At 35.6% G+C, this 11,230-nt stretch overlaps 1 protein-coding gene across 2 annotated transcripts; it reads right to left on the bottom strand.

Moving 5' to 3' along the window:
- Window positions 1-5,140: 5,140 nt before the first annotated feature.
- On the bottom strand, window positions 5,141-11,230 carry LOC118746276 (polycomb group protein Pc-like). 2 transcript variants are annotated; one of them, XM_036480115.1, is made up of 3 exons: window positions 10,781-11,230; window positions 10,536-10,663; window positions 5,141-6,653 (listed from the first exon to the last, which is right to left on the bottom strand). In XM_036480115.1, exons 2-3 carry the CDS (start codon window positions 10,596-10,598, stop codon window positions 5,463-5,465), a joined length of 1,254 nt encoding a protein of 417 aa, XP_036336008.1. In that variant the 5' UTR covers window positions 10,599-10,663; window positions 10,781-11,230; the 3' UTR covers window positions 5,141-5,462. The 2 variants fall into 2 exon arrangements, with proteins under 2 accessions (XP_036336008.1, XP_036336007.1); XM_036480114.1 differs by having other exon boundaries at window positions 10,536-11,230.

Raw genomic sequence — 11,230 nt, 5'->3', positions numbered from 1 at the left:
ATAGTCGAAACACTGTGCGCCGTCGCAAAAAATCTGATTCAAATATTTTTAATTTTTATCAAACTCTGCTGAGTTTTTCTAATTTTTGTACAAAGTTTGAAATTCGGACTTGCATGGTTTTTGTTAGATAGTGGACTATCCTTTCATAAAAATAGTTAACATTAAACAAACAAAATAAAAACAGCCAAAACTAGTTAAATTACGCGTCCGTACGTATTTTCCCCCTACTGACATAAACACGACAAAGTACTAAAAATGTTATAGGGAATATTGCTTAAGGACATCAGCACTAAATTGATTTTATTTTTTTTATGAGCTTGCTTTTATTTTTGTTATCGCTCTTGTGGCGAACCAATTCTGAATCGTAAGCTTGGCGGCATACTGGACAAAATGCAAATGTTTAAAACAAAATCTATGCTTACATGTTGATTGGCAATCCAGTTGCAATTCGTATTCGCAATTCAAATTACTTATTTTTAAGCATTCAAGTTGCACACGCATTTTTTTATTTTTTGCTTTAGCAATGATTATATTGTTGAAAAATAGCGGCAACAATAATAAATTACATTCAAGTTTCCTCTTTGTTGTGCTGTTAGATAAATAAATCAAACATATATGTATGTGGATATATATAAAACATATATGTGGATATAATTGCATTTTGTTCTCATCTTCCCAAATCAATGCTTAATGGTTTTTTCGTTTCTGCCAAAAGATGCCGCATTTTTATTGCCGCTTTCTGTTTTCGTGTTCGATTCTAAAATAAAGGCAAACGGTGGAAAATTTTGCGTTCGATTCTTAAAATGTCCCACTCTTGTAAGGCAAAAAAGACATTTTCTGCCCTTTGAAGCTTTGTCAGGGGCAGTGATCGGACTTCTACCACATTGCGGTAGATTTGCCACTTTTTTGAGCATCTACCACATCTACCACTCAAGGTCTGAAATCTACCACATATTCGCGCTTTTGAGTAGTTTTATTTTTGCTTGACATAATTTTCTTAATTTTAAGGGCAAAAATTGTCCAACAGTAAATACTATATGGTAACAATAATAGTATAATACAAGATTCCGCATTCCCGGCGACGATGTGAAAGTAAACAAAGCCGAATGGGAGGATAAAATAAACTGTAAAATAGTATATTTTCTCTAACCAATTTTTCAACAGGAAACGCGGTTTTATTGTGTTAAATTGCAAAATATATGATTTATAAAAAGAATTAATAGCGAAAATGTTTGTGAAAGTATTAGCAAATTTAAGTGCATCTAAGGTTTCTGAGGCGTTGTTTACTTTTACTTGAGAATTGTCAAAATGGGCAAATCCCAATTAACAGTTTCTGGAATGTGCCACATTTGTTCGCTACTTCGTGATGTGATAAAAATAAAAGCTGGCAGCACTCCGCAAGGTTGCAGAAATCTCTTAAAATATCTACGAAAAATATCTTAATATGGAAGGAACTGCTTTACACTGTAAAAGAAAAAAATTGCCAAAACTCAACGTAATTTTTAGCAACTTCAATCTTGCACTTTATTATACTAAAATTAAATTTTTTTAGAGTTTAAATAAAAAGTTTGCCATTTAGGTGAAACCTTGCAGAATTTTTTTAATTTTCGTAAAAAGTTTGAACCAAACCCAGAGATTTACCACATTTTTTTGAAATCTACCACATTTTTTTCCAGATTCTACCACACAGAATTTTTTTTTTAAGTCCGATCACTGGTCAGGGGAGATGATTGTCCCTAAAAATCAGATAGTTGCTTAAAACGGTAATATTATGAAATGCGTGAGCTGGACAAGGACAAGAGGCAAAAACATGCCCTTTTACAGGGTTGAGTGTAACATCAAACACAATTCGCACCGCGCAAGGGCAACAGTTTTTGGTAGAAACGAAATCACCATAAGATATTTACACAAAGCTGACCGCAACAGTTGTGTGGAACTAATTAACAACGAAACTGAGTCAAATACAAATGCATAGGCAGATTTCTGAGACTAGTTGTTGTTGCAGCGGCACCACTAAGCCCCGCCTATTTCGGTTTATCCATCAATCATCTTCATCTAGCTCAACTAACGGTAGGCCCAAGAAAAGTAAAATATTCATTCCAAAAATTGCGATTAGAATTTACCAGGGTCCGAAAATAATAGTTATTTTCAAAAATTTCAATTCTGAAAGTCAGTCGGAAAGTCGGCCTTTTTAACATTTGTACATAGTAATGTGATGCTTGTAGCCAATATGATTTATTTTTTTTTTACTTTTTTCAAAACAGTCAGCAATTAACCGTTATTTTTTGACTGATATTTTTTCAGTCAAAAGTAAAAGTTAAAACTTGACTTTCTTTTTTCGGTCAAGTATAAAAGTTAAAATTTTACTTTTATTTTTTCGGTCAAAAATAAAAATTAAAAACTTCTTTAATTTTTTCGGTCAAATATAAAAGTTAAAATTTTACTTTTATTTTTTCGGTGAAAATAGCAGTTTACATATTCACAATACAATCAGCCGGGCTCCCATTTTCATTTACTTTTGCGTTTTGAGTTTTCGTAAAAATCGTACGTTTTTATTTTTTGGTGCTCTTGAATTCCCAACTTTTTTTTATATTTGGCAAAGTTAATCGATTTATCGACTGAATCAAATCGCAAACAGTTGTTGTTTCGGCAATTTTGCTGCAGAAAAATTTGAGGTGTGGTCCGTAAATATTTAATAAAAAAATAAATTAAATCTAATATTTATTTTTAAGTACGGGAAATGTATCTGAAGAATTTCTTTTAATAAATAAAAATTGTCCAAGCTTTTATAAATCGGTTATTAAAGCGTGCGACGTCATTTACTTTTCATTCCACTAAGTCTAAAGTTTCCGATTTGAAACCTCGAAAATTTCGCGATATACGATTGTGAGAGCTCGCAATTATGCGATTTGAAAACTAAAACGGAACATTTTTGCGAATTCGGAAACGGGAGCCCGGCTGAACATGTTTTAATAAAAAATGTACATCCTCTCAATTGCAGTTTTCTATCTTCTGTAAATATATTGAGTTTCTTTAATTTAAGCTTTAAGTTATTCACCTTTTTACAGGAATGATTCGGAATTCAATTTAACAATAAAGTTCTGCTCTGAAAAATTATATCGCAAATCGCTAAGAATAAGCTTAGTGCTGAGAACGCGCGTTCTACACTGACTTGTGTCGCTGGCACTTCATGTATAATACATGCCCGATCTGTTAGTCAGGAATATATAAATTTTTTGCTTTCCGAGTAATCCATAAGGTGCGTATCAACAGCTATGCGCTTCCCCTTAGAGCTGGAAAACTATCGATGGCACTATCGGTAGTATCGAAAACATCAATGGTTTTGTAAGCACTATCGATAGTTTTCACTCATATATACATAAATTATTCGGAAAGAGTAAAAGCCGGCGGTACCTGCTTCATCTTGTAAATCGGAAGGGACATTTAGCAAAACAGGGCAAATAATTTTAGAGCGCAGATGCTGGTTGAAGCCAACAATCGTTTATAAACTTTTGTCGCTTAACAAAAATATGGCCATATTTTAGCAATTCTGATCTCATTTTCAATAAAAGTTTTTATGTTTAATTTTTGGACTTTTTTAATCAAAACTATCGATAGTACTATCGATAGTGTCGACATTTTCGATAGAATCGATACTATCGATGGTTGTGACTATCGACTATCGAAACTATCGACGGCCGCGATATTTGACCGAAAAAATAAAAGTCAAGTGTTAATTTTTATTTTTGACCGAAAAAATAAAAGTCAATTTATAACTTATTTTTGACTGAAAACATATCGGTGAGAAAATAACGATTATTTTTTTACCTTTTTGAAAAAAAGCATAACCGTTACAGTCGCTGGAAGTCACACTAACTTTGTCTCCTAATGATGAAGGAAAGGTCATGAAATATAATTAACCGACAAAACGGGTTTAAGTATGAATTATGGACAGCTTTATGAATTATAGACAGAATTTCTGTTTTACGGCAAAAAGTTCCTTCTATTTCGTAGTATTACATCCACAGGTTCTTATACTTCTCAGCGGTTCGTCGTTGTTAATTAGATCCACGCAACTGCATATTGCATGAGTGGGTAATTTACAAAATACATGTATGTATATCTTAATTTACTAGTTTCATAAAGACCAATTTTGAACTATTGTTGGTGAATTAAATTAATAGCTCAGTGATGTTTTTTTTAGTATTTGAATCTTTTCTTCTCGGACTTAAGGCAGAGCTATTTGCATTTCTGTTTCGCACTCTACTGGCTCTCATTATACGGGCAAAATGCATACATTTTAAAGCGACTATGGAATCTGCCTGTACAGCCAACGCTCTTATCCACTACTTAACTTAAGCTTATTTTAGACATATGTGTATATGTATTTATTATCTTTCTATTATTTCCATTATTTTCAATTCACTGCCTTAAAAACGGAAAATGTTCTAAACAAGTAATTTTTAAGCAAAAAACAAAACCGACTTCAATTCTCATATAAAAATTTAAGATGATCGTTAATTTCTTCATGATCCAATGATCCGATTTAAACCAAATTAGTATGGGACCACCTAAGAGGTAACACCTTACCTTTAAAAAAAAATATAGAAATCAGTTAACGTGATACAAAGTTATGCGGTAACATACATAAAAAAAATATAAAAAAATAGAAAAATCACCCCTATTTCGAGTGTCGACTAATAATAGATAAACGACTGTTATTTGATTATAGATAAACGACTATTATTTGATTATAGATAAACGACTATTATTCGATTATCGATTATCCATGGTATTTTCAATGTTGTTTTCTCTTTCAATAAGTGAGTGTCGCACATCCCTCTACAAACAAATACTTGTAGAAGGATGAACGACTAAAAAACGGGAAATCGACATTCAAAATACCATGGAAAAGCGATAAACGAATAATAGTCGTTTATCAACTACTAGTCGACACTCCAAATAGGGGTAAATATTCCGACGAATTGGTAACCTTCTCCTTTTTGAGAAGTCGGTTAAAAAAAAGATTAAAGAAAATAAAAAAGAAGAATTTAGCTTGAGCTTCAGGGATCATATAGTTGCTTTTTTCATAATTCACTTTCGAAAGATGCATAAATCTACATAAATATACACCCGAAGATTTGTTTAAACAAACTGTCATAATATTTTTGGTTTTCTCTTAATTATAGATTTTCCAATTATATGTATATGTAGAGGTGTAAGTATAAATATAAGCACATGTATTACTCGTATATGTATGTATATTTATTCTAATAGAAGCTATGGTACATTATTTACAAGAACTTTTTCAACCAACCTTAAGATAATCATTGAATAAAATAGCAAGTCATAAATTTTTATATGTAATTAATACATAATAGTTGCGTTGATTGTAGATGGCAACACGCAACACCGATGCAGTCCTTTAAAATTCTAAGTTTCTTATTTTTTTTTTTTTAATTTTAGGCTACCGAGTCAGATTCAGTTTTCGTACCACCAGATTTTAATTCCCGTTCTCTAAAGAACCCACGTTCAGTTTTGCATTCGCGAATAGTCACTGTCTCTAAATTTACTGTAACATCGGTGATCACCACTTTGTCGGATATATTACATTTGCTAGGCAACCAAAAGCGAGGTGGCAGCGCTTTCGGTGAAAGTGGCTCCAGCGCACTTTGTCGCTGATGCTCGTCGGTAGTGTGACCGTTGCGCTTTGGCGAATAGGTACCGTCGTCACCCGTTGCCTTGCTTTGCGCTGCCGAATTGGCATTCTCCGTTTGGCTATCTGCTTGTGATGATGAATCATCATCATCCGCTGCTGAAGCATTATAATGATGCTGCAATGCTGCGTTTTTCTCTGCGGGTGTGGCTTGTTCTGGTCGCGAAGCAGGTGTCTCTGGGGAAAGCGGTTCAGTTTCCGATTTTAACGGAGTTGATATCGAGGTGGCTGTGTCTACACTGACAGCATTCGCACAATGTTGTTTAGGCGGCGGTGGACCATCGGGTGATGTTTTTATAGTGACTCCTATTTTACCCGACTCCTTTAACACTTCTGCTTTGCGTTTAGTGCCCATAGGGGTTACTTCTTTTCGGCTAAGCGGCTGGTCCTCCGAACTGGATGAATTTGAATCAGCTTCAGGAATGAAATTCAATGCAGAATTAGAAGCAGCTGCGGCTGCCACAACTGCAGCAGACATCGATGCCGACGTGGAGGTATAAGTATGACGCTTATGTCCGCCATTTTCTCGATGCGAGTCTGTGTGTGGTGAGCGAGAGCGATTCCGTTCAGATTTCGCTGAGTGATGATGATGGTGATGATTGTGGTCCCGTTTCTTTTCCTTTTCCTTCTCTTTTTCATAATGATAAGAGTGATGGTGATGACTGCTGCTTGTTAATGCAGATGCCGCGGCTGAGGTGGAAGCTTGGTTTGTATCCACATCGTCACCGGTGAAAGTGTACTCATCTTCCTCAGATTCAGGTTCGGGGTCCTGCGCTTTTTCTTTGCGTTTACTACCTCGTTTTGATGGAGTATTTGATGATCGGTTGCTCTGTTCGTAAATTTCTATAAGACGTCGATCGAGAATGTTCACTTCTGGCTCCCACGTATTATATCGTTGATTCCAACCCTTCCATTTTACACGATACTCCAGAACACCCTGCAAAAGAAAAAAATACCACATATGTACATAAATACAGTATATCTTTAGATATGGGTGTACGTATGTATATTTAAAACATTATATACATACATATAATTGGTTTTAGTAACAAATAACTTATATTTGAAATTAAAAATTACTTATTTATTAAAAAAAAATATATTTTTTTTTTATAAAAAATTTCGGTTATCGAAATGTCCCATCAACACTGGATAGCCTGGAAAATGGACATATCTTGAAATACGGACAGCGGTCATTTGACCCAACTACCTTTAAATTAATTTTAGTAACATAAAACTTAAAATTATAAACAGTTTGTTTATTAGTTTAAAAATAACATACAATTTATATTTTGGTTTTTATTTTCTTATTTTTTGGTTACAAAAAAACTGTGTATAGATATATGTTTGCCAATGGTCAAATGACCTCTATCCGTCTTTTAAGGTAGTTATACTTAAATAAATTTTATGAATTTAAAAAAAGTCACGAAATACCAATTACTGGCAAAAGAAATATAGACAGTCAACTTTGAAAATTTGTTAAGTGAACCCTGTCCATATTTCCAGTGTTAAACATTGACCAAAAGGGCAGGGTGGTCAGGAATTTGAAGATGTGGTTCGTATCGCACGGTGCAACTTCACAAATTAAACATAAGGGCGTGTCGCGATTGATTCTGGATAGGTAGGAGTTTAAGTTTAGAAACGTCCCTGGCCAACAGTGCTTTTTGTGCAGAGGATCTATGCATAATTTTTTTTTTTTTACTTACCTTATCGTCACTAGACACGAATAATGTTTCGACGGCGAAAAAAGACGCATAAAAAAATTTCACGAGAAAAGGCGCTTAAGAAAAACTTCGGCGAAGAAAGACGCGTAACCTAGTTGACGGCGAAGAAAGACGCGTAATCATAGATTTATACTTGGCCAAGGACTGTCACTTCAGCATTATTCCCCAAAAACTATTTACGGAATGTGCATACTATTACACCCGCAAAACATAGTTGACGGCGAAAATAAGTTTACGCGTCCTTCTTCGCTGTCAAATATTTTAACGCGTCTTTCTTCGCCGCCAACTATGTTAAGTCTTTCTTCGCTGAAGTTTTTTTTATGCGCCTTTTTTCGCGGTCAACTTTTGAGCTCGCGCCTTTATTCGGGTCTAGTGACGTTATACTGATTACATATCGACGGCTGAATGGAAGATCGATATCTGAGCAGCCGGTTCGAAAACGCCCTATTTCAGCAAATTTTTCAAGAACGCCCTATTTCAGATGAGCCTCCTGACGACAGTCGGGTCCACGTAACCGGAGCGACCCAGACTTACATATATCTGGCCAAGGACTGTCACTTCAACAACACTCCCCAAAAACTCTTTGCGCAATTTGTGTGCTGTTACAACAACAACAACATACCGGAGATCCAGTATAAACACAACCAATGTCAGCGGAGAATAACTCTTGCCAACAGGTGCTACAAACCAAAACATAAAATTTACCAGCATCGTCTAAAAAAATTAAGTAAATCTCGAAAATTTAAGAAAATTATTTATCGGTGGAAAAGGTGTTGCCCCACAAGTGGAGGCACCTCGCCACGGCACGTCAGGAGGCATCTTTACGAACTGACGGACGAAGTCCAGAGGTTTATCAAACAACCTCTGGACCCGTCAACCTATCGACAGGCCCTGAACGGCATTCACAGGGAATCAGTCTCAAGTTATGTAGACTCCCGCCCTGTGAATGCCGTTCTAGGCACACAACCACCGGACGTGGACGGGACAGAACTTTGTCTGCCTCGGGAGACCCGCACTACAATAGCCCAACTTCGCTCTGGCTATTGCAGCAGGCTCAACTCTTACCTGAGTAGAATCAACGAGGATGTGCCCAACCAATACCCGGCATGTGGAGAGTCGCCACATGACTCCCGGCACCTCTTCACATGCCCTGAGAACCCCACTCAGCTAACGCCCCTGTCCCTATGGACAGCCCCTGTGGAAGTCGCACACTTCCTGGGCCTCCCCCTAGCTGAAATTGACGACAACGTTGATGGATGAACCGCCCCGAACGGGGCTTAGTAGCCGCTACAACCACAACAACAACAGCTTTACACCGCCTCCGAAAGTAAGACGGTATTTATGAGAAACTTTTTCAGGGTAGAAATAGGTACATACAATACGAGGGTCCAATTGCCTGCCGAGAGGCGAATGCTATTAGAAAAAACTTCGAAGTTGCTGGGACAAGGAATAGAACCCGGAAATATCGACGGGTAATGCGCACCTCTACTACTTGGTCTAATCTTCAAGTGATTTATAGCAACATGAAAATTGCACATTGTTATATTAAAATTTAATGCGCTGAGACCGCATACTTAGGATTTTTTAGAAAATCTGAATTAAAAGTTGCAAATTAGTATGCCAATTTATTGAACTTAATTTAATTTATTTTTTTGGGTAGTTTGAAGTTCATACTATGAACAATATTTTTATAAAAAATTACCGAAAAGAAATTAGAATAAAAAACTGTGCCTCTTTTGCGAAAAATTCTCTGTGCCAATACTTTTGTTCGTCACATTGCGCCTTAAAGTGTATCGAAAAACTTTGGCGTGCAGATAGGGCGGTAAATCTAAGGCGCCTATCAATACGCATCGCGATATTTGGATCGTGATCCATATTGATGGATCGTGAGTGTGCGCTAAACGTTCAATATTTATCGCGTCAGTATTTGCATAATTTGTGTGCTGGACGCTTATTATGGCGCAAGAAAATATTTCTATTCCGTATCAATAATTTACAGATAATGCATTCCATAATTCTTTTAAAAATGCTTTCAATTTGTTTTGAAAGGTTTTAAGCGCCGAGAGCGTATACTTTTTCGGTGTTCGCATTATGAGAGTACAAAATGTACTGACGAAATGTATGTATCGCGTTTCGAATATACTACACCTTCAATATTTATTGCGCGATCCGTGATCCGTGACCCGGATTTCAAAATTTCTAGATATTTTGCGATCCGTATCACGATCCATCAATATTTGATGCTACACCTTCAATAAATATCTAGATCCAGGATCGCGATCCGTATTGATTGTGTGACAGGCACCTAATATTTTTTTAAGTTACAGGAGAGGCGTGGCAAGAGCAGAGGAGCGAATTTAATTTTGTTCGTGCATTTACTCTCTGAATTGTCGTTTTTGATTTTTCGACAGTTTAGGGTACAAAATTAACCAATAATATATATTTATTTATGTGAATATTATTTTGTTTAAAAGTACTTCTCCCTATTTAGTGAGTTCATTATTATAATTTCGTCTTCCTCATACTAGTAGTATAAAATAAGTGCTGCCAACCCCAATAAGAATGATCCAGACCGTTTCCGTGAGAAATGATCGTGACTTTGAGCTGGATAACCTAAGGGATTTTGTTTTGTTAGTGTACAAATGCATGTACATATGCATATATTTATGCCTAAAGGTGCTATGTATGTATGTATGTACGTGAAATTATTTATTCACTTGTTATAACTGTTGGAAAACAAGAGGTATGTGAGATAGGCATGCTACTAACTATAAACATAAGAAATAAATACATACGTACGTAGTGTGTATGGACATACATGTGTACATATGCATGTACGTGACTACTACTTCATAGTTTACTACGTAATAAGGAAAATATAAAGGATGAAAACAGAACGAATTAAAATAGAGGCGAATAAAGTAAAATTATAATGAGCATGCATGATCCTTCGACAGCAGATGTTATGGGACGACAAGCAATCGCATTTTTTTCTTTCACTGCCAGCAATGTAACAATTTGTATATGCTTTGACACCGATTATAACAATGAAATTGTATTAAATTTTTAATACATACATTAAATTATTTGCTTACCTTTCTAATGCGTTTTTGTATTATACGTTCTGCCGCGTAAACGCGGTCGTCAGAACTTCCCATGGTGTTATCCAGTTTGACGATTTTTTATTCTCACGCACCAAAATGTTTCACACTGTGAAACTTCACTGGATGAGAAAAGCGCGGGCAATAAATGAAGAAATGTGATGAAAATAAATATTTATGTTCTATTTTTTAATCACATTTGTTTTAAAGCATGCACTAACTATTCATTTCACACTTGCCTTTAAAAAATACGACAAGCTTATTGCAAAATGTATCTTTACAATGTTCAACCGAAAGTATCTGCTGCAACCACTTTGAGTTTTACTGGTGCAGGAAATATTAAGCGCCAGCGCTCGAAAATCCGCATAAATAAAAATGCAAAACGTCCTTCAACAAATGTATCTGCTGTTTCTCCCTTCTCCGTACACTTAGCCGACCAACAAACATGGAAAAGTACGCAAATCACAACTCGCTGTCTGTCACACCGCACGACGAATATGAAAAATTCAAACTTTACACATTTGTAAATTCAAGAACTCATAAGACGATGTTTTATTTTCATTTTTAAGCCGTACCAAAGACAAATTTATTGGCTTTCATTAAATTAATAATTACCACGATTGAATCTTATTAACAAACACTTTGTTTTCCGACGCCAAAATTTCTTCTTTCTTTGACTAAAATGCGAG

The sequence above is a fragment of the Rhagoletis pomonella genome, unplaced genomic scaffold (assembly GCF_013731165.1).
Source record: "Rhagoletis pomonella isolate Grant_MI unplaced genomic scaffold, Rhpom_1.0 Rhpom_scaffold_00010, whole genome shotgun sequence".
Lineage (NCBI taxonomy): Eukaryota > Metazoa > Arthropoda > Insecta > Diptera > Tephritidae > Rhagoletis > Rhagoletis pomonella.
The sequence above is the reverse complement of the archived record's forward strand: the minus strand, read 5'-3'. Positions and strand labels throughout refer to the sequence as shown.

Bases quoted from the DNA above. Each gene is read 5' to 3' on its own strand.
- LOC118746276 (XM_036480114.1), bottom strand. From the start codon at position 10,598: ATGGGAAGTTCTGACGACCGCGTTTACGCGGCAGAACGTATAATACAA. The intron at 6,654-10,535 runs GTAAGCAAATAA...TTTCTTTTGCAG, and splicing joins TACAAAAACGCATTAGAAAG to GGTGTTCTGGAGTATCGTGT.